This window comes from Pantherophis guttatus, chromosome 15 (genome assembly GCF_059756535.1).
Source record: "Pantherophis guttatus breed Tessera chromosome 15, ASM5975653v1, whole genome shotgun sequence".
Classification (NCBI taxonomy): domain Eukaryota; kingdom Metazoa; phylum Chordata; class Lepidosauria; order Squamata; family Colubridae; genus Pantherophis; species Pantherophis guttatus.
The window spans coordinates 2911776-2935000 of NC_142077.1; the positions used below are offsets into that span (position 1 = coordinate 2911776).

The 23225-nt window shown below is 46.8% G+C and overlaps 2 protein-coding genes across 4 annotated transcripts in view; one reads left to right on the forward strand and one right to left on the reverse strand.

Moving 5' to 3' along the window:
• The first annotated feature begins 2853 nt into the window (after positions 1 to 2853).
• TTC34 (tetratricopeptide repeat domain 34) lies at positions 2854 to 14463 on the forward strand. The gene is made up of 8 exons (XM_087879359.1): positions 2854 to 3022; positions 4327 to 5958; positions 7193 to 7418; positions 9973 to 10165; positions 10683 to 10852; positions 11700 to 11970; positions 12879 to 13090; positions 13851 to 14463. The coding sequence occupies exons 2-8, from the start codon at positions 4346 to 4348 to the stop codon at positions 14370 to 14372; spliced, it is 3207 nt and encodes a 1068-aa protein (XP_087735485.1). The 5' UTR covers positions 2854 to 3022; positions 4327 to 4345; the 3' UTR covers positions 14373 to 14463.
• A 1121-nt stretch (positions 14464 to 15584) lies between these two features.
• TNFRSF14 (TNF receptor superfamily member 14) overlaps positions 15585 to 23225 on the reverse strand; it is an 18559-nt gene continuing 10918 nt past the window's right edge. For 2 of the 3 annotated variants that reach the window (XM_087879360.1, XM_087879361.1), the window contains exons 5-9: positions 22201 to 22291; positions 19770 to 19951; positions 18753 to 18769; positions 15962 to 18132; positions 15585 to 15893 (exon numbers count right to left, since the gene is read on the reverse strand). In XM_087879360.1, coding sequence (XP_087735486.1) covers positions 18025 to 18132; positions 18753 to 18769; positions 19770 to 19951; positions 22201 to 22291 — 398 coding nt within the window. In that variant the 3' untranslated portion in view covers positions 15585 to 15893; positions 15962 to 18024. Of the gene's footprint in view, positions 18133 to 18752; positions 18770 to 19769; positions 19952 to 22200; positions 22292 to 23225 lie in introns of all 3 variants that reach the window. The other variant, XM_087879362.1, reaches the window with a different exon arrangement.

Sequence of the window (23225 nt, forward strand, 5' to 3'; positions counted from 1 at the left end):
TTTTGTATATTTTTATACAAAGTCAGCTTATTGCCCCCACAAACTGGGTCCTCAATTTACCTACCTTAGAAAGGATGGAAGGCTGAGTCGACCTTGAGCCTTGGAGGGATTCGAACCAGCAGTAATTGCAGGCAGCTGTGTTAATAACAGGGTGTTTAGACCACTGTACTATCAAGGCTCTATTTTAAAAATGATTTTAACGGGAAGAGGACCGGTATCGAGGATTTTTTTTTAAAAAAAAGATTATTTAGCTGTGAAAAATTATTTAGCTTTTCCTCACTGGTTCGCCTGTGGTGTTTTGTCTGATAACGAGGGGCAATTAAACAGTAAGTAATCAAATTAAAACGAAGGGCGAACTTCTCCGAAGGGGGGCAAGGGATGAAACCGTGCTTGAAATGAAATTTCAATCACGGGGAGGAGATTTAGCCAGGGGTGAAATCCGGCAGGTTCTGACAGGTTCTGGATGATGAAGCTAAAACATACGATGAACGGTTGCAGGAACTGGGCATGGCTGGTCTAGTGAAGAGAAGGACCAGGGGAGACAGGAGAGCATCTTCCAATATTTGAGGGGTTGCCCCAGAGAGGAGGAAGGGGGTCAAGCTGTTTTCCAAAGCAAAAGGAAGGAAGGAGGGAGGGAGGGAGGGAGGGAGGGAAGGAAGGAAGGAAGGAAGGAAGGATGGAAGGAAGGAAGGAAGGAAAGAAAGAAAGAAAGAAAGAAAAAAGGAAAGAGGAAGGAAGGTGGAAGGGAGGGAAAGAAAGAAAGACAGACAGACAGAAAAGAAAGAAAGAAAGAAAGAAAGAAAGAAAGAAAGACATCTGAATGAACCATAGATGGACAGAAGACATGGCTAGTCTAGTGAAGAGAAGGACCAGGGGAGACAGGAGAGCATCTTCCAATATTTGAGGGATTGCCCCAGAGAGGAGGAAGGGGGTCAAGCTATTTTCCAAAGCAAAAAGAAGGAAGGAAGGAGGGAGGGAGGGAAAGAAAGAAAGAAAGACAGACAGAAAAAGAAAGAAAGAAAGAAAGAAAGAAAGAAAGAAAAGAAAAGAAAAGAAAGAAAGACAGACAGATAGACAGACATCTGAATGAACCATAGATGGACAGAAGACATGGCTAGTCTAGTGAAGAGAAGGACCAGGGGAGACAGGAGAGCATCTTCCAATATTTATGGGGCTACCCCAGAGAGGAGGAAGGGGTCAAGCTATTTTCCAAAGCAAAAGGAAGGAAGGAGGGAGGGAGGGAGGGAGGGAGGGAAGGAAGGAAAGAAGGAAGGAAGGAAGGATGGAAGGAAGGAAGGAAGGAAAGAAAGAAAGAAAGAAAAAAGGAAAGAGGAAGGAAGGTGGAAGGGAGGGAAAGAAAGAAAGACAGACAGACAGAAAAAGAAAGAAAGAAAGAAAGAAAGAAAGAAAGAAAGAAAGAAAGAAAGAAAGAAAGAAAGACATCTGAATGAACCATTGATGGCTAATCTAGTGAAGAGAAGGACCAGGGGAGACAGGAGAGCATCTTCCAATACTTGAGGGGCCGCCACAGAGAGGAGGAAGGGGGTCAAGCTATTTTCCAAAGCAAAAGGAAGGAAGGAAGGAGGGAGGGAGGGAGGAAAGGAAGGAAGGAAGGAAGGAAGGATGGAAGGAAGGAAGGAAAGAAAGAAAGAAAGAAAAAAGGAAAGAGGAAGGAAGGTGGAAGGGAGGAAAAGAAAGAAAGACAGACAGACAGAAAAAGAAAGAAAGAAAGAAAGAAAGAAAGAAAGAAAGAAAGAAAGAAAGAAAGAAAGACATCTGAATGAACCATAGATGGACAGAAGACATGGCTACTCTAGTGAAGAGAAGGACCAGGGGAGACAGGAGAGCATCTTCCAATACTTGAGGGGCTGCCCCAGAGAGGAGGAAGGGGGTCAAGCTCTTCTCCAAAGCACCCGAAGGCCAGACAAGGAATAATAATGGATGGAAACTGATCAAGGAGAGATTCAACCTGGAAATAAGGAGGAACTTTCTGACCATGAGAACAATCAATTGATGGAACATCTTGCCTTGAGAAGTTGTGGGAGCTTCATCCCTGGAGGCTTTCAAGAAGAGATGGACTGCCATCTTGTCAAAAATGGTGTAGGGTCTCCTGCTTGAGTAGGAGGTTGGACTAGATGACCTATAAGGTCCCTTCCAACTCTGGTTAATATTAATGGGCAGAACTACACCGATATTTCCCTGTTATAAATATTATTCGTAGGGAATTAATCTTTTTTTTTTATTTTTTTTATTTGATTTATATGCCGCCCTTCTCCGGAGACTCAGGGTGGCTTACAATGCGCTAAGCAATAGCCTTCATCCTTTTGTATATTTTATACAAAGTCAGCTTATTGCCCCCACAAACCAGGTCCTCAATTTACCTACCTTAGAAAGGATGGAAGGCTGAGTCAACCTTGAGCCTTGGCGAGATTCGAACCCTGCAGTAATTGCAGGCAGCTGGTCTTAATAACCAGCTTAATAACAGGGTGCCTTAAACTCCTGTACTACCAAGGCTCTTGGTCTGTTAATATCGCACATATTCAATATTACATTTCAAGACCTTCAAGGTTTTTACCACCCGCTCGATCCACAAAAGTCGCTCTGACAACTCCACTTGGAACTAACATCCCAAATCTTGGAACGATGGTCCTTCTCTCTCTCTCTCTCTCTCTCTCTCTCTCTCTCTCTCGTGCTTGCTTTATTTTTCCTCCTCCTCCTGTTTTCTTCGTGGGTCGTGTGTCTCAGGCTGTTTTAACAAGCCGCCGGCTAAGTAGGGAACGAGGAGCAGGATAAGAAGGGATTGCTAACTCCAGACATGCCCTGCTTTCTCCAGCAAGGAAATTCGGTGTTTACTGTCTCCTGGGAAACTGGAAAGCACGTGCCCAGACTCCAGAGCTTTTCACTCCAGAGAGACCCAGATTCTGCAGAAGGAAATCTGGCCTGATTCACTGCCAGGAGTTTCCTTTTCTCTCCACGCAAGGACCTCCATCCGCGCTTCTCCTTCTCGTCTGCCACGTACCGTGTGAGTCTCAGGGTTGTCCTCCGAGAGAGGAAGTGAAGGGTGGGGAACAGACGGGAAGAATCGGCTCTCGGGTTAGGAAAGAGACAAGGGTGCAAAATGCACATGCACAAATCGAATGTTAGAGAAACGGGGCTGTCTACAAAAGCTGAAATGATGTCGGCACTATTACCGTGTTTCTCCGAAAATAAGACCCTGTCTTGTAATTTTTTATTTTTTTTTTGAACCCTGAAATAAGCGCTTGGCTTTATTGCCATGAGCTCAAAAGCCCGATTGGGCTTATTATCAGAGGATGTCTTATTATGGGGAAATAGGGTATTATTGTTGTTGTTGTTGTTGTTATTGTTATTATCTCTTTTATTCATTAAACATGAAACTCAGTTTATGTTTAAACTCAATCAAAAATATTGATTGGCACTGATGGTTGATACGGGTTGCTACCAGCATCCTAGGTATCAACCAAGTACCTTCTTAAAATCTTCTTCTTCTTCTTCTTCTTCTTCTTCTTCTTCTTCTTCTTCTTCTTCTTCTTCTTCTTCTTCTTCTTCTTCTTCTTCTTCTTCTTCTCCTCCTCCTCCTCCTCCTCCTCCTCCTCCTCCTCCTCCTCCTCCTTTTTCTTCTCCTCCTCCTCTTCTTCTTCTTCTTCTTCTTCTTCTCCTCCTCCTCCTTTTTCTTCTCCTCCTCTTCTTTTCTTCTTCTGCCTCTTCTTCTCCTCCTCCTCCTCCTCCTTTTTCTTCTCCTCCTTTTCTTCTTTGCCTCTTCTTCTCCTCCTCCTCCTCCTTTTTCTTCTCCTCTTCTTCTTTACTTCTTCTGCCTCTTCTCCTCCTCCTCCTCCTTTTTCTTCTCCTCCTCTTCTTTTCTTCTTCTGCCTCTTCTCCTCCTCCTCCTCCTTTTTCTTCTCCTCCTCTTCTTTTCTTCTTCTGCCTCTTCTTCTCCTCCTCCTCCTCCTTTTTCTTCTCCTCTTCTTCTTTTCTTCTTCTACCTCTTCTTCCTCTTCGTCGTCTTCTTCTTGTTGTCGTTATCATCATCATTATTATAATCATTATTATTTAGTTGTTATTATTACTGTGGTTATTTGTTGTTGTTATTGTTGCTGTTATGATTATGATTATGCCTGATTCTTAAGACATGAGAGCAGTCTTCCAATATCTCAGGGGCTGCCCCAAAGAAGAGGGAGTCAAGCTATTCTCCAAAGCACCTGAGGGCAGGACAAGAAGCAACGGGTAGAAATTAATTAAGGATATAAAACCATGTCCACCCTTCAACTTTTCTAGAAAGTTACTTTCCTCCCTTCTGCTTCTTTGTAGGGCTGCAGACCAAGCCGGCATGATGAGCGAAGGTCCTTCAACCCTCTGGAGATCCCAAGGGCAAGCCAGAGATTTCTGCCAGGAAGGGGATCGGCAACTAGCCAACGGCGACCTCCCGTTGGCCACTGCCTTCCATGTTGCTGGATTCCTTCTCTGCGCCCCCGTGGCCGTCAACAAGATGGCGGCTCTTGAGAAGGAGGCCCAGGCCAACGTGGTCGCCATCTTGGAGAGCTGGTGTCGAGGAGAAAGCCCCATCCCAAAGCTTGGAAACCATCCTTCGAACCCGCCACCGCTCAACGTCGCGACGGCGGCTGCTTTTCTCCTGGCCTTCGACCCCCACAACGTGACCGCCTCGCTCTTCAAAATGGATGCCTTGCTGAAGGCGGGCCACGCGGAGAGCGTGGCCAGTCAGTGTGACGCTCTGCTTGAGGTCCACCCTTGCGCGGAGCTAGTTCTCACCCATGCTTTGGCCCTGGTGTTGTCCCGAACGCACTTCCAAGACGGGGTCGCCGAATACCTCCGGGCCTTTGCGGAAAATCGGAACGAGACGGTGATGTTCATGAGCCGTAGACAGAGAAGATACCTGGAGAAGATCATCCAGGCTTGTTTGGACTGTGTCTCACTTCCGGACAACTGTCAAAAAGAGATATTTATCCGGAAAGATCTTTGCTATGACTTCCTGGTTGCCATAGCTCCCGAGGACCTCCGGGTCTGTCCCATTCAGGCCCGGCGTCTTTTTGAGCGACGTATGTATGAGGAATGCGTGTCCCTCTCCAGCAGGGGCTTAGAAGCCTTCTCCTCCAACGGCTCACCAAGCAGCCAAGAGACCTCAAGTCTTCTAATGCACCGAGCTGCGGCTTTCTTTGCAATCGGAGGCCACATAACGGAGATGCTGAAGGACCTCAAGGCCGCCTTTGAAGCTCACCCCAAGCTGGCCAAGAACTTCTTTGAAGGCCTCTTCTCTCCAGAAGAGGTTGAAAGAGTCGAGAAGCACACCCGGACAGTCCTGGAAGCGGATTTTGCCACTTACAAAGATGCCATCCGTGTGAGGAACGAAGTCCGGAGCAACGGCGGCCAAGAGTTGATTCCTCCCATTGTCCGTACACTCCATTTCCTGGTCCAGATCGCCCCGGGGTCTCTACGAGAACTGAATATCCGTCTCGCCGATTGCTACCTCTTAGAAGGCAACATTTCAACCTCCTTGGAAGTTTGCGACCGTCTCTTGGCCTCTGCTGAAACCACGTACAGAAACACTCTTCTTGCCCAACGGGGTTTCTGCCACCTTCATGCCAACCGTCGTCCAGAAGCCCTCCGAGACTTCCAAGCCATCCTCGAAGACCTCACGCCGCATCCGAGCAGCTGCGTGAAGGCCCTGTGCGGGCGGGGTCTGATCCGAGCCTGGGCCGGCCATCCGTATCTCACCGCCTTGGATTACCTGACCGCCTGCGGGCTTCGGTTCGAGGAAACCGGCTTTGCGATCAAGGCCTACGTCCCTTGGAACCAGAGAGGGTTCCTCTTGGTCACCCTTCAGGAGCAAGTCCAGAAGATGCTGGAGATGAAGGAGATAGTCCGTTGCAGGTCCGAGGACCGATTGGAGAAATCTGGGTGGCTGGACAGGCTCCAGAAGGACGGGTGAGTCAGTGAGCGTGGACAACCACCACATGGTCCTCCAAGGGCTCCTTTCCTGGGCTTTTACGGTCTTGATGTTCTCCATCTTTTCGTTCTTCTCTGGTCTCCCCAAACTTGGCACACCGGCAAGGATGAACGGGAGGTGAGGTCTTTTTTGGGCAGGCCGTCCTTTGTAGATGGATGAAGGTAGGTTGGCAATATGTGAAATACAATACAGGGTTTTTTTTCCTTCATCTCAACTGAAGAGGAAGGCAGGAACCCCCCATGGGACTCAGAGAAGTTTCATAAAAAGTCTCTTCTCTTTGGGGCCAAAAGAAGTCCAAAGTTAATTCTTTGGTTGACATGAAGGAATGAGAAGTAGTAGGGAAATGGAGGCCAATTTTGTTGGCATTACTTGAGGCACGAAACTTACTTTTCCTTCTCCTTCCTTCCTTCCTTCCTTCCTTCCTTCCTTCCTTTCTTCCTCCTTCCTTTTTTCCTTTTTTTCTTTCTCTTCTGTCTTTCCTTGCTTCCTTCCTATATTCTCTTTCTTCCTTTCTCTCCTTCCTTTTCCTTCCTTCCTCCCTTCTTCCCTCCCTTCTTTTTCTTTCCCTCTTCTTTCTGTCTTTTCTTCCTTTCTTCTTAACTTATGTCTTTCTTCCTTTCTCTCCTTCCTTCTTTCCTCCCTCCCTCCCTTTTATCTTTTTCTTTCTCTTTTTCTTACTTTCCTTGATTCCTTCCTACCTTTCCCTTCTTTCCTCCCTCCCTCCCTCCGTCCCTCCCTCCCTTTTATCTTTTCTTTCTTTCTCTCTTTTTCTTATTTTCCTTATTCCTTCCTTCCCCACATCTCTCCCTCCCCTTCTCTTTCTCCTTCCTTTCTTCCTTCCACTCCCTCCTTCCTTCCTCCTTCCCTCCCTTTTATCTTTTCTTTCTTTCTCTCTTTTTCTTACTTTCCTTGATTCCTTCCTTCCTTCCCCACAACCTTCCCTCCCTCCCTCCTTCTTTCCTTACCCTCCCTTTTACCTTCTTTTCTCTCTTTTTTTCCTTCCTTCCTTCCTTCCTTCCTTCCTTCCTTCCTTCCTTCCTTCTCTAGCTCCTTCCATCCTTCCCTCCCTGCTAAAATTTTTAAACACAGAATTACCCCAGAGACTTTTGCAAACTGCAGGTCCAAACCTCTGAATCTGTCAGCCTGATCTCTTGAAATTTACACTGCTCTCTCCTCACCTCTGCCCTCTCCCCCCCCCACCCCTTTACTCAGGGATTCCTTTGGGATCCACCCGCTGGCTTCTCTACTCTTAGAACTGGACGGTTCGGAAGCCGCATCGCGGCTGCTGTGCGCCGATGCTTTGTACCAACTGGATCGCCTGGAAGAGAGCCACCAGATCCTTCGGGTGGCTCTCTCGAAGGACTCCGAGAGATCCCCTGTTCTGGCCAGGCTGGCTCTCCTTCAGCTGAAGAGAGGCCACGTGGACGGTTGCAATCAGGTGAGATCAAAGCTTCTCACGCCCCGTAGCCCTAAATTCCTGGGATCTTTAAATTGCTTCATGAACTAAAACTCCTGCTGGTTGAATTCCCAGACAAGCTGCTGATGGGTCACGTCCATCAGGTAGTCCTCGACTTACAACGGTTTATTTAGTGACAGTTCGAAGTTCCTGAAAAAAGGGACTTAGGACCCTTTGTTCCCACTTAACGACCGTAGCCGCATTCCCCACGGTCATGCGATCAAAATTCAGACGCTTGGCAACCGATTCGTATTTATGACGGTCGTAGCATCCCCGGGGGGTGGGGGGGTTATTTGATCCCCTTTTGCGTCCTTCAGACAAGCCAACGGGAAAGCTGGATTCCACTTAACAACAATCTTTAACAATGGTGGGGAGGAAGGTTGCAAAAACGGAGCAAAATTCACGTATGAAATGGCTCTCGCCTAGCAACATAAATTTTGGGCTCCATTGCGGTCGTATGTTCGAGGACTACCTGGACTGAAAAGTCCGTTCCAAGATTTTGCATTTGTAATGAGAGAGACAGAGAGAGTGGGAGGGAGAAAGAGGGAGAAAGGGGGATGGAGAGAAAGGGGGAAAAAGAGAGAGGGAGGGAGAGAAAGAGGGAGAAAGAGAGAGGGAGGAAGGGAGAGAGAGGGAGAGAAAGAGAGAGAAAGATGGAGGGAGGGAAAGAGAGAGAGGGAGAAAGAGGGAGAAAGAGAAAGGGAGGGAAGGAGAGAGAGAGAGACAGGGGGAGGGAGAGAAAGAGAGAGAAAGAGGGAGGGAGGGAGAGAGGGAGATAGAGTGGGAGGGAGAAAGAGAGAGGGAGGGAGAGTGGGAGAGAAAGAGGGAGAAAGAGGGAGGGAGATAGGAGGGAGAAAGAGGGAGGGAGGGAGGGAGAGGGAGAGAAAGAGGGAGAAAGAGAGAGGGAGGAAGGGAAAGAGAGAGAGGGAGAAAGAGGGAGAAAGGAAAGGGAGGGAGAGACAGAGAGAGACAGAGAGGGGGGGAGGGAGAGAAAGAGAGAGAAAGAGGGAGGGAGAGAGAGAGAGAGAGAGTGAAGGAGAAAGAGGGAGAAAGAGAAGGAGAGAGAGAGAGAGAGAGAGAGAGAGAGAGAGAGAGAGAGAGAGAGAGAGACCCAGTCAGATAAGTGAAACCCGAGTCCGGCCCAGAAGTGTAACGTGAGAAAGGACCTCAAACACAAAGGGAGAAGGAGCCTCATCCAGACTTAGCGGATTCTGCTACTATAACCTTACACAGGTAGTCCACGACAGTTTGTTTAGTGACCACTCAAAGTTACAACGGCCCTGAAAAAGGACCTTTATTGCTGAAAAGCACCTGTGAAGAAAGTAGGAAAATTATTTGCGGACAAGCTAGTCCACAGGAAATACTGACCAGTCTCCAGCAGAGGGCGCTCCTGTCTTTGAAATGGAAGAGTTGGAGTACTTAGCATTTACCCTTTGCATAATGTGCACAACAGGTGTACGTACAATATATTTACAGTATATCTTATGTATACAGTATATCTTATCTTTCCTCCAGAGGGATAATATAAAAATACATTTCTAAAAAAAAGAAGATTTAGTTCAAGTATCCTGTGTTTCAAATGGCCAATATCAAAACGCCTTTATAGGGTTTTATGGTGAGATACTGGCCAGTTCGAAGAATAATAATAATATAATTTGATGCCATATACATTATTAAAATCTCAACTATAACTTTGTTTTAATAAAACATATACGTCGCTGGACTCCTAGTAATTCTGGACACTTTTGAGGCTTCCTGGACGCAGCTGACTGTCCCTTTACCGAGAGAGGTAGAAGGAACTTAGAGGTCATCTACTCTAACCCTCTGCTTCGTGGTGGATTATTATATCTCTGATCGATGCTCAACAAACAAATCTGGCTCCATTTTTAAATTTGATGAACAAATAAGAGACGCAATGGTACACTGGGAAGAAAAAAAACTTTGGCTATAACATAGAATTAGAGAAACGGCAACATTTATGGGAAAGGCACTATAGATTAACAACGGCAACTTCTTATAAAGAAAATGTATATAAAATGTTTTAGAGATGGTTTCACATGCGCAGAGGGTTAAAAAGAGGTTACTTCCTGGTTAAAACCAGGAAGTAACGAGGTCCAGGCGGGTGGGCGGAGCTTCACGCTGCCGCCGCTACCAGTTCACTGAACCACCTGCCGCCGCTACCGGTTCGCCTAAACTGGTGTGAACCGGTAGCATTTCACCCCTGCCAAGTATGTATTTTCATCCAGTATATTTTAGCTTTTGGGCATGACCACGAGTGGTGGGATGCTCCCGGTTCGCCCCAGTTCAGGCAAACTGGTAGTGGCAGCCGCGGGAGGCTCCACCCATCCGCCCAGACGTCATCAATGCTAGCGAACTGGTAGCGCCGGGATTTGAATCCTGATGACCTCCACATCTGGTAGTAGCAACTTGTACCTCTTGAATTTAGCTCCAAAAATGCCACATGTTAGGCCGCTTAATATTCACGGATGCTAACCGCCATCTGTAATTCTCCTTCTCTTTTCCCCCCCAAATGAAGTCTCTGAAGAAGATGATTGACACAGGCAACTTGTCCTGCCTCCAGGGCTTTGTGAAGGTTTTAAAAGACGACGACCGAGCCCTGTGGAAAAGCCACTGTCACACCAGGGCTGTGACAGTCCTGAAAAATAAACCAGGGGACGCTTATCTGAAGGAAGCCGTCACCTACCTCTCCTTGGCCGTCATCGCAGCCGGTGAGAAGTACCAAAATTACGTTTCCTTGGCTTAGAAGTTGTATATCTCTCCCCTTTTTCCCCTTGAAGTCCAAGAGAAAAGTTTCTCTCCTCAGTTTAGCTGACAACAACAACCCTCTGGGGTAGGCTGGGTGCAGAGGTGGGATTCACCCGGTTCGGACCAGTTCACCTGAACCGGTAGCGGAAATCGCAGAGAATTCTTGTACTCTGTTTTCTTATTCTTCTATCTTGTTTTTTCCCATTTTGTATTAGTTTTTACTGTTGTAATCGTAGCCTTTAATAAAATTATTCATTTAAAAAAAAGGGGGAGGTTGGCAGCTCTTAGGCTGCAAGTTTTTAGGCTGCCAGCTCTTAGGCTGCAAGCTCTTAAGCTGCCAGCTCTTAGGCTGCCAGCTCTAAGAAGAGCCAGTTTTTTTTAAAAAAAAATTGTAGTAAACGTATTGTCCTCGTCCTTTTCAAGATCAGAGTATACAAATGAAAAGCACTGTGAATTCATTTTTTATTTTTATTTGCCTAGGAGATAACAACGCTGTCGATTCTCTTCTGATGCGCGCTCGTTGTTACGGCCTCCTGGGCCAGAAGAAAACAGCCATATTTGATTTCAAGGCCATCTTAAAAGAAGATCCGAGAAACACCCGGGCTCTTTGTGGGAAAGCATTCCTTCATATGGCCCTGGATCAGAAGAAGGTGGAAATCATCTTTAATTGTTTCGATTGATGGCTTTGAATGTCACAAGGCAGTTGAAGGGTAGGAGGAGATATTCACTGCAATGGTAGAGGAAGGAAGGAAGGAAGGAAGGAAGGAAGGAAGGAAGGAAGGAAGGAAGGAAGGAAGGAAGGAAGGAAGGAGAAAGAAGGGGAGGGAGGAAGGAAGGAAGAGAAAGAGAAGGGGAGGGTGGAAGGAAAGAATAATGGGAAGGAAGGAGAAAGAAAGGGAGGGAGGAAGGAAAGAATAATGGAAAGGGAGGGAAGGAGGAAAGAATGAATGAAGGAGAAAGCGAAGGGGAGGGAGGAAGGAAAGAATAATAGGAAGGAAGGAAAGAAAGAAGGAGGGAAGGAAGAAAGGAAGGAGGGAGGAAGAGAAGGGGAGGGAGGAAGGAAGGAATAATAGGAAGGAGGGAAGGAAAGAAGGAGGGAAGGAAGAAAGGAGGGAGAAAGAGAAGGGGAGGGAGGAAGGAAAGAATAATAGGAAGGAAGGAAGGAAGGAGAAAGAGAAGGGGAGGGAGGAAGGAAGGAAAGAATAATGGGAAGGAAGGAAGGAGACGAGACGAGAAAAGAGGAGAAAAGAGGACACTCTGGGGAAAAAAAGTGAAGTTCAAGCATAGGTAACACTGAATTATTGCAGCTTCTCAGCCAGTTGCGATAATATTCAGTGAAGCCCAAATGTTTGCCAACGTGTAATTTGATGAGCGATGGCTTCAAGTTTTCTTTGGAGCTTGAGAAACGGGGTCTTGTTCTGTGCCCTTCATTAGATCTTCCAAAAAAACAGGAAGGGCTTCAACGTTTAGCCTAATTTCTGGTCTCCACTCCCTCAGGAGTCAATCCAAGATCTGATCTCAGCTCTCCGAGGGGATCCAGCCTCCGCTGTGGCCGAAATTGTCTCTCTAAAGCCGGACGCTCAAGTCCAGATTCGTTCTTGGCTGCTGGAACACTGCAGGGATGCGTTGACGGACCTTGGCGGTAGACAAGACCCACTCGCTACGGAGACCTTGGAGAAGCTCTCCAAAGTGGGAGAATCGTTGGTGGAAATGGACAGCCAGGACTCTGAAGCTCACATGCTTTGCGTTGACCTCCAAATCGCAAGAGGTAGGAGAGATCAGGAATAACTCCAAGTAGAACAGGTCCCCGAATCAGTGAGCAGAATGGAGGGGTAGTTTTAGGATGAACACGAGAGACCGACGAGGAGCAAGGACCGCCCCGTGCTGATTCAAGGGCTCGGAGAGTGCAGAGAAGGCGTGATCAGGCCAGTGCCCCGCTCATCTTCACAAGGCACACCCGGGGAATGAGACTTAAGGAGTACGCTGTGGGGAAGGGCCATTTGTCGGGAACAAACGCTGAGTTCCCGAAGTGTTGTGTGCCAATGTTTGAACTTGCCAAGAGTCCTTGCATTCCTTTCCTGGATTAATTACCTGGATCTTTTGCTCCCTGAACTCCTCGATTGGCCCTTATTTTGCCAAAGACATTTGGGATTTATTGCCGTGCAGCCTTGGTGCAGACAGACGCTGGGCTGGACTAATTGCAGCCAGAAGCTGCTTGAGGTTTGTGTGGGGGTTTGTTATCACTCTGCTCTGGGGCTTGCCAGAAACGTGGGAGCATTTGGGGAAATTTGGAGCAATAAAGGGGCAGTTTGAACTGCCAGCTGTTTGTGTTATCTCCGTGCTGGGCCTCAGGTCGTTACATTTCTCCTCTAGGCATCTACTGCTGAAAGGTTAAACATGGGTGTCTTAGCTGTAGTCCAACCTTCCCTCCACACCGTTGTAGCTATTTCTAGCCCTTAGATTTGAGAACACACCGCACCTTTCTACGGCTATGTGTAAAGTGGTGTGGTCTCGTTGAACATCCCTTTTGAGGGACGTGGATGTGGGGAGAACCCTTTCCCCCATTATATTGAAGAGGAAGGATGTTGGGTTCCCATCGCTAACACTCCCAAGTGAAAAGAGGATGGATACAGCTGTGAAATGTTGTGTCATTTCTGTCTTGGTTTCGGCCCACAGGAAGACCCAAGTCCGCCCTGTCGTATCTCCAAAGGACATTCGGACAAAGGGAACCCAGTGACGCCGTCAACTCTCGGCTTGGAATTCTTCAAGCGGCGTTGGGCAATTTGAATGGAGTCCACGTTTTGGCTACTTTAGCAGGAAAGGAATACAAAGATTTGGAGCACCTGATGGGGTTTTTAGATGGCAGCCAGCGGCTAAACCTTGCTCAGGTAAGTCCGCCACCCGCTTACATAACACTCAGAGGTGGGTTTCAGCAGAGTCGGACAGTGAGGAGGCTGGGGAGGAACATGGGCCGGTTCTGGAGTATGGAAAAGGCTCGGACGAGGGCTCTGCGTCGGAGGCAGAGAGGGGGCCAGGGCCATCTGGGAGTTATGTGCAGACTCCGGAGCCTCCAGAGTCTGACATCAGCGAGGCAGAGGAACAGGGGGAGCCTGTTCCCAGTGCAGGCATGCGCAGAGCTGCCAGAAAGCAAGAACAGTTAAGACAAAAGGGGCGACTCGGGAGTAAGGCTTGGAGATGATTGGCCCCTCCCGTAAGACAAAAAGGAGGAGCAAAGGCACGTGAGCCTTTGCAGGAAGCAACTTTTTTCATTCTGTTCGGTTTAAATTCTGAAGCTCCGTTTTTGACTCTGTCCTCCATGTGGCCTTGCAAAGCTAATTGGCGATTAGGTCTTTGGCAGCATGTCAAGGGAGATAAAGGTGGGTGCTTATTAGCCTTATCCCGAAGGACTGTGGCAGACTTCTGTCGGACTCTTTACGAACTATTTGTGACTCATTACGGGCTGGGAATGAGCAATAATTCACAGCCGTCGAAAGAAAATGAGGGTTTTGGGGACTAATCGTGTGCTTTCTACTGTCTCAGGAAGCCTAGGCCAGAACAGGATGTGACATCATGCTAAGTCACCCAGATAGGTGATGGAGAGTTGAACCAAGGCAGAAGTGGGGTAACCACCGTCTTCTCCATCCCTAGGTGGCCGCCAGAGAAGCGAAGGCAATGACGAAAGACCAATGCCCTCGAGGAGCCATGAAATACCTCACCTTGGCCGTCTTGGCAAGCCACAATAACCCACAATACCTCCGCCAGCGTGTTGCTTGCTGGACTCAGCTGGAAGATTACCAAAGGGCTCTGACAGACATCCAGAAAGTGGTCCAAAAACACGGCACCAACAGCTTGAAAACTCAAGTCGGTGATGTCTGCTCCTGGGCCTTCCTGCTTTTATCGTCGGAAGGCGAGGCAGCCGCCGTAAAGCAATTTATTCACGCCCTACAGCTTGAAAAATCCTTGGCCCTTAGCCACATCCTTGCTGACCACAGGAGGGAGGAGGTGTCCAAAGCGTTTCTACAGACCGCCCGGACTTATTTGGCAGCTGGACGTTACGAAGAAGCCTGGACTACTGCAAAATTCGGCCTCCTGGTTGACCAGAACGACCCCGAGCTTCAAAAATTAAAAGGCCGAATTAAACGGCAGGCGTCTGGTTGCAAAATTCAATAACCTACTTCTTCTTGTCGGTTTAGTAGCTTAATTGCATCCTTCTTCTTGGCCTTTACTCCTTTCTTTCTACTGGCCAAGAAATTCAGTTCATTCTGCCCGGGAAAACTGAAGAGGGAGATATTAACCAAGTTAAGGCGGCGACACTGCCATTCGGAGTAAAAATTTGGTTTATTGATCAATTGGGTTGAACGGAACAATTAAAGCTTTCTTCAGTTTTTTCCTCCAACATGGGAGAATCCTGGCCTAGGGATTCTCTATCAAAAGGCCAGAAAAAATTTAGAAACTTTTTCCAAAGTTTGGAAATATTTTTTTTTTTCATGCGTGGGAATCGGACGCCCGCACAGAGTCCAGGGACTTCACCAAAATCATGAAACGAATGTCGACACACCTTCCATCCACCCCCCTTTTTTTTCTATTCATATCACAACTTACAAGAGTTTGTTTAGTGATGTTTTGAAATTACAACGGCGCTGAAAAAAACCTGCCTTAGGACTGTTCTTCACACTTATGGCCGTCGCAACATTCCCCCCTGTGGCCACGTGATCAAAATTCAAAACGCTCGGCAACTGACTCGTATTTATGATGGTGGCAGTGTCCCCCCGGAGTCACGTGATTCCCCTTTTATGACCTTCTGACAAGTAAAGTCAAGGAGGGGGAAGCCTGATTCACTTAATGACCAAGTTACTCATTTATCAACTGTAGTGATTCACTTAACAACGGTGGAAAGAAAGGTGGTAAAATGGAACAAAATCAAGGTTGGATTTCACTTACCTTTACCACCGGTTCACCCCTCCCCCCCCCCGTGTGCACGCTGGCTTCACGTGCACACACGCTTTCCACGCATGTGCCTCCCTTCCACGCATGTGCTTTGCTCACTTTTTTTTTTTTTAATTTGATTTACTTGCACGCCTTCTGCGTGTGCCCGGCCTCGAAAAAAATGTGTCTAAATAGCACGAATTGGAGCCGTTTCTGGCGAACCGGACCGAACCAGCTGAATACCACCTGTAGGCAAAACTTACTTAGCAACTGTCTCACTTAACAACAGACATTTTGGGGTTCAACTGTGATCATAAGTCAAGGACTAGATGTACTAATTAAGCCAAGGAACAATTATAGGAAGGGAAAAGCACGGATACTTCATTCCGGTGTCCCGAGTACATTTATCGTGCCAAGACTTGAAATTCTCGTTCAAGGAGGATCCGGAATCCCCTCTTTTAAAGTCATTCATTCATTCGCTTATTTATTTATTCGTTAGTTTTTATGTCGTCTTGAATAACCCCATAAAGGAACCCAAAGGCAAATATACATAATATTCATTCTTCCTCCAATGTCTCCCACAGCAACTAACTCCCTTATGAGGATTGAGGTTAAAAAAAAATTAAATATTTAAAAACATTAAACAAATTCCCAACAAGAAAAGGATCGGAATAAGTATAAGAAATGCTATTTTTAAATCAGCAATGATCTTTCGGCGTTCGGCGTTTCTCAACTTTGCCTCTTTGAAAGGGGCGTGGACTTCAACTCCCAGAATTCCCCGGCCAGCACAGCACAACTGGCTGGGGAATTCTGGGAGTCGAAGTCTACCTCACCTCAAGTGACCAATGTTGAGAAACATCGCATAGTGTTTTAAAATCCTCCTCACCTGAAATTATTATTCACATTGCAATTTTTGGAGAAATATTGCGGCCGTTTTAGAATTGTGCTATACACCCAGTAGGCTGCTGGGAGTTCACTGGGATTCGGGAGAACCTCTAGCTAAGATTCTGTGCAGCCCCCAAATCCCACTCCTGGCTGGCCCTGCCCCTCCCAGGAGTCCTCACGCGGCCCATTTTGGATACAGGTAAGTGCAGAGCGCGAGCGGAGGCTCGGGGAGGGCAAAAGAGCGTACTGGAACTTCAGGAAGGCCGGAAACGGGGCCGTTTTAGGCCTCTAGAGCGCCTCCGGAGCCTGGGGAGGCTGTTTTCGCTCTTCCGGAGGCTCGAGAAAAGCCTCCAGAGCCTGGGGAGGGCAAAAACACACCACACCCCGCCGTGGGTGCAGGAGGATGACTAGGCCACGCCCACTGTGGCCACGCCCACTCAGCAACCGGGCAGAGAACCCCTTGCTAAAATTTTTGAAGCCCCCCTTATAGCAAAACCCCCCACACACACACAGACACGCACATACACATTGTTGTAAAGAAACCACTCAATGGAATGTCGATGTTTTTCGTTTGACCTCCCCAAACGAATCTCTTCTGGATGGACTTTTGCATAACGGTGCATGGAATGAACACATCCTAGAATTCAAGGGTCCTTCAGAGGTCATCTTGCCCAACCCACCCATCCCGGCTCATAGCAGCGCCACCAGAGAAATTCTGACTGATGACCTATGATGGAGAATGTCTCGCGTCACGACTGTCCCTCTCGTAATACGTCCACGGATGGATCTATCTACCACTTCCTTAGGCCATTTTTTCCCCACACACAAGGCTTTTTTTTTTTTTGGCTGTTAAAAGGACAGGCCATAAGTCAAGGACCATCTGTCCTCTTTGGGGGGACACTGCCCTCCACGGAAGCGGGACCACAGAGCGACCGGAGCCATCCGACAATACAAAACGCCGTCGAAAAGGACGAATTCGCGAAGGGGATTCCATCCTGCGTTGTGGTCTCTTAGATTTACAAACAATTTGTGTCAACACTACACAACCTCACCTGATTCAAAAGGCCTGGCACACACTAGGGATCCAAAAATATTCTCTTTTTTTGGGGTCCTTTTTTCAACCCTATATAACAATGAAGTCCTTGGGAGAGAGCGACCGTGTTCGGATTATTTCAAAAGCCTTTGACATTTGTTTTCGGTTCCAAACTCACAATAAAATGCGTCCTGGAGTTACAACAGCTCATTTAGTGACCAAAATTACAACGGCACTGACTTATGACCATTGTCGGCACTTTTTACAACCGTTGCGGCATTCAAAACGGATCAAAATCGAGTCAGCTTGGCAACTGGCTCGTATTTATGACGGTTGCGCGATCGCAATTCAGACGCTTGGCCACTGAACTCATTTAGCGTCGCCGGCTCAAGGCAATCTCTCTTTGTGGTCTACTGGCCATTAAAGTCCACGGGGGGAAGTCAGATTCACTTAACGACCGTCTTAACTAAGCACTTCAGCGATTCCAACTTCACCACGGTGTCCAGGAACGGTGCAAAACTCACTGAAGCAAACGTCTCGCTTAGCAACAGAAATACTTTGGGCTTTGGTCATTAAGTCGAGGAGTGCCTGAAGTCAGATGGGCTCTTTTCATTTTAGAAGCGTGGAGTCCTAGTGCTGGAAGGGACCTCGGAGGTCTTCTAGTCCAGCCCTCCCTACTTTCTCACGGACGCTGCGAGAACTCCGATGCTCGCCAGAGAGACCCAGAAAAATTGTGGAATTGTGTGTGGTTGGTTTTTTTTTTTGTAGTGTTCTTCCTTGGGAAGAGGGATTGTCCCCTCTTTAAATCCGCACGTGTTTCATCTTGATCCATGAATCTGGAAGAGGATCCTTTCAAACAGATCCCAACGGAGAGCGTCCAAGGGATCCCATTAGTCAGCTTCCACGGAGCCGTGTTCCCACCATAAATGCACAAATTGTGGCTCGCCTCGGTAGCGTTGTGCAGCTTGTCGCAATCTCTCAACAATTTGCGTAAGCCGGCTGTCCAAGATTTGGGCTGGTTTCCTGAACGGGGGTTACAGTCACCATACATTCCTTCTCCGGCTCCTTGTAATACGGTTCCTCTGCCTGAAAACGGGGGGGGAGAATTATTTTGTAAAAAAAAAAAAAATTGTATTAATTCAGAATTCACACGCGTTTATCAATGAGAATTAGGTGGGGGGGGGGTAGGGAAGAAACTTCATTAAGGTTTTTTTGGGTCAGGAGGAGACCTAAAGAATCACAGCACTCTGGAACCGGGGGTAGTGGTGGAGGGGTTCCCCAGAGGTCATCTAGCCCAACCCTCCGCAGGGCGCGGGGGGGAAAACTGAATGAAACCGTCCCCGTACGGACGGTACAAATCCAGCTTCTTAAAAGAGATGGGGGAAAAAACCCAACCGCTTCCATCCATGGATTGTACCATTTATTATTTTTATTATACGGATCGTACCATCGGATGGGGGAGGGGGGCAAAGGAGGGGGGGGTCTCACGTTTTATTTTTAGTTTTTTTTTCAATTTTTCCCCTGAATTCTTTTGTGTGTCACCTTCCCTGCCATTCTGTGTGTCTGTGTGTGAGAATGGCCGATCTTTATTTTTAAATCTTACACCCGCATTCTTGGAGCGTGAGAATTTAATTTCTCGCGATGAGCAATGGAAGCAAGTTATGCGAAGACTTTTTTTTATTAAAAAAAAAAAAAATCCCACTTACCTTTTTTTTCCCGATGGCTGCAAACAAAAAACAAAGATATATATTTTTTTTAGAAATATGAATTCTGTTTTTACTAAACATTAAAAGTGATAAACTAGCAAAACATCCCATCTCTCTCAATCCTTCCGCCTTTTATCTCCCTAAACAGTGAAACTTTTTTTAATGCTGGATGGGGGGAAAATACAGAATTTACAGCAGAGGGACAGTTATTAGCTTTTTATTTTCTGGAGGATCTAATAATTTGTCAGACTTATATATTGTTATTCCTGTGATTGGTGACAGAGCCAGCCAGATGTTTAGAGCAGATTTGGCATTTTTATCCACCTCTGGAGTCCTTTCCGAGGTCCTGCAATAGGCAGATGTGGATATAGGCAGTCCTTGACTTAAGACACTTCACTTAGCAACTTAGTGACTTGGGGCTATTTTTCACACCTTCGTGGCAGCCCCCACGATCGTGTGATCCGGATTCAGACGCTCAGCGACCGGTTCAAACTTACAACCGTCGCTCTATCCCAAGGATTTACATACAGGTAGTCCTCGACTTACGACAGTTCATTTAGTGACCGGTCCAAAGTTACAACGGCCCTGGGGGGGGGAAAAACGGATTGAAGACTAAGTTTTTCGCGCTTACGACCCCTGCTCATGCGATCTTGGAAACTGGCATGTACTTATGACAGTTGGAGTGTCTCGGAGTTACGTGATCTCCTTTTGCAGAGCTTTGGATGAGCGAGGTCAACGGGGAAAGCCGGATTTGCTTAACGACGGTGTCCCTAACTTATCAACCGCAGGGGTTCACTTTGAACCAACGCCACACTTGAACCGCGGAAATGTTGGACTCAGCTTTGGTCGTAAGTCGAGGACTACCTGGAAGCAAAACTAATTTATTCCCCCGCCCTACGGCTTGCTTTGAAATAGGAATAATAATAATAATAAAAAAAAACGATCAATTGTTGATAGTTCTTCTGTTTTTCATGGATGTGATTATTATAGCTGCCATGTCTGTTCTCGCCCGCCTACCTTTCGGTGGGCATATTCCCTTTTTCCAAATTATGAGGGTTAAAGTCAGGACCAGCAGGACCAACAAACCGGCGAAGACGAGAGATAAGATTAGGTCAAGGTTCCTTGAAGGTCGGGGCCCGCACACCACATCCGAAGTTGCGTTGCCTTCGTAGGTTTTGATCAGGCCTTTCTCACTGCAGCTGTGGAAAGAAAGAAGGAAAGAAACACTGAAGGAAAGAGAAAAAGAAGGGGGGAAGGAAAGGGAAGGGAAGGAGGAAGAGGGAAGGGAAGGGCTAGGGAAAGGAAAAAAAGAAATTGAAGGAAAGAGAAAAGAGAGAGAAAGGAAAGGAAAAGAAAAGGAAGGAAAGGAAAGGAAGAAGGAAGGGAAGGAATGGAAGACAGAAGAAGGGAAGGAAAGGAAAGGAAAGGAAAGGAAGGGAAGGGAAGGAAAGGAAAGGAAGAAGAAGGAAGGGAAAGGATGGAAAGGAAAGGGAAGGAAGGGAAAGGAAAGGAGGAAGAGCGAAGGGAAGGAGGAAGAGGGAAGGGAAGGGCTAGGGAAAGGAAAAAAAGAAATTGAAGGAAAGAGAAAAGAGAGAGAAAGGAAAAGAAAAGAAAGAAAAGGAAAGGAAGAAGGAAGGGAAGGGAAGGGAAGGAATGGAAGACAGAAGAAGGGAAGGAAAGGAAAGGAAAGGAAAGGAAAGGAAGAAGAAGGAAGGGAAAGGATGGGAAGGAAAGGGAAGGAAGGGAAAGGAAAGGAAGAAGAGGGATGGGAAGGGCTAGGGAAAGAAAAAAACATTGAAGAAAAGAGAAAAGGGAAGGGAGAGGAAAGGAAAGGAAGGGAAAGAAGGGAAGGGAGAGGAAAGGAAAGGAAGGGAAAGGAAGGAAAGGAAAGAAGGAAAGAAACAAGAAAGAAAGGAAAGGAAGAGGGGAGGGGAGGGAAGGGAAGGGAAGAAAGGAAAGGAAAGGAGGAAGAGGGAAGGAAAGGGAAGAGCTAGGGAAAGAAAAAAAGAAATATTGAAGGAAAGAGAAAAAGAAGGAAGCTACGGACCCCAAATAACGCAGCACACACAAAGTCTGTACAAACCTTCGTTTACTAAATTAAATCAGTCTTTTTCAAATAAAGGCTGTTAATTAACTTTCTTAACAGCCTACAAGGATCTAAAGAATAAATAATCGTAAGCTTACTATGGTTGGCAGAAAGCCCAGAAGCAATTTGCAGGAAGCTGATAAGAGAACTAAGATCAGGACGCGAAGGAGAGTGAACGAAGTTGTTCCCTGCAAAGGAAAGGAAAGGAAAGAGAAAGGAAAGGAAAGGAAAGGAAAGGAAAGGAAAGGAAAGGAAAGGAAAGGGAAGGGAAGGGAAGGGAAGGAAAGGAAAGGAAAGGAAAGGAAAGGAAAGGAAAGGAAAGGAAAGGAAAGGAAAGGAAAGGAAAGGAAAGGAAAGGGAAGGGAAGGGAAGGAAAGGAAAAAGGGAGGGAGGAGGGAAGGAAGGAAATATGGAGAAAGGAAGGAGAAAGGGAAGGAAGGAAGACAGGAAAAAGGAAGTGCGCGAGAGAGAGAAGAAGAAAGCTGAAAATGCTCATTAGCGTTCGTTCGTCAGCGAGAGGGACAGTCTGTCGTAGAGTCGAGAGAGACGCTGGATGAAACACCAGGCGATCCCGAGTTCTAATCCTGCCGTGGGACTAGCCGGCTCCTCATAGTCTCCAAACCAGCCACAAACAAACCCCACAACTTTCTCACACTGGCGATAACGGAAACGCCTGCGAGCAAATGGCCAAGCGCGGAGATATATCAGCATCTTTCTGACAAGCCCAAACATTTTACCTCCTGCCTCTGGATATATTTTATTCCACGTAGCGTTAAAAAGTTTTTCAAGCATTAAAAGCTTGGGAAAAAAACCTTGTTTTTTCCGCGTGAGAAGCGAAGAAAGCAGAAAGCTACACAAAGGGAAGCTTCTAGAATTTCAATTTTCACGCCGTTTCCGGGACTCCCGTAACTATCCTGCCAAACCTCTTTGCAATAGGTGTTGAATGGATGGGGAGATAAAGAAAGCGTCCCAAATTCATCGTCAATTTCCTTCTGTTACACAGGTGTGTCTCCCAATTCAGGAATTTAGAAAAAAAAATTAATTTATTTATTCACACAGGTAGTTCTGTTCGTTCAGTGACAGTTTGAAGTTACGATCCTAAGTTAGGATCGGTTTTTCAGGTTTATGACCGTCCCCGCCGTCTGGTGATCAAAATTCAGAATGCTTGGAAACTGACTTGTACTTATGACGGTTGCAGAGCTGGTAGTTAAAAATAATTTGGATTTCACCGCTGATGTAGGGCCACGACATGCTTCGATTAATCGGAAGGAAATAGGAATTATTGGGAAAGAGAAGAAAGAGAAGGATATTTTTTAGAGGGCAGCAGTTTCAAACAAGGTGAAGTAGCCGAAAGATTCTTACTTGGTCCATTTGATGCAAGAAAATGACATTTCTTTCAATGAAAATGTCCCCGGAGGGCAGGCTTCAAATTTTACGTCGTGATTTTCGGTGCCTGTAAAAATAAATAAAAGATTATTTTTTTTTGGAGTGATGGGTTCTGGATCGTCTCAGTGCAGGACGGAGCAAGAGAAAAGCCTATTTTTCAGGCATCGGAAGAACGGATTTACAGGAACAGAGTTGGAAGGGATCTTGGAGATCATCTAATCCAGCCCCCGGCACTAGGGATTCGAACCGCCGAACTGCCGACCTTTCCGATCGACAAGCTCAGTGTCTTAGCCACCGAGCCACTTACGACAGTTCATTTAGAAAGCAGTCAAAGTTACAACGGCCCTGAAAAAAAACCGCACTTAGTTTTTCACACTTACGACCAAAATTTAGAGGCGTGTGACTGAATGGCGGTGGCGACAAAGGTCATAAAACGAGGTGAAATCCGCTTAACAACCGTCTCACTTAGCGACAGAATTTTCGGGCTCCGTTACGGCTGTCGCTTGAGGACTTCCTGTATTCCAAAAACCTGTCTCTCCCCTTTTTAGAATACAGCTAGTCCTCGACTTACAACCCTTCATTTAGGGACTGTTTGAAGTTAAAATCAATATTTTAACTTCAATATTTATTGAAAAATATTTTTTTCAATGTTCAATATTTACGACAAAGGGTCCTGAAGTCACACGGTCGCTATTTGCGACTTTCCCAGCCGCCTGCCGACAAGCAAATTCAACGCAGGAAGCCGGATTGGCTCAACGACCCCGCGATTCAATTAACGACGTCAGTCATCCGCTGAACAACATGCGATCCACGTTCGGACGCTTGGAAACTGGCATGTACTTATGACTGTTGCAGTGTCCCGGAGGGGTATCACGTGACATTCCCCCCCCCACCCCACTTTTGCCACTTTCCGATGAGCAAAGTCAATGGGGACGCCTGAATTCCCTGAACGACAACTTAAACAACTCTAGCGGTTCGCTTAACAGCCAGGGCAAACAACA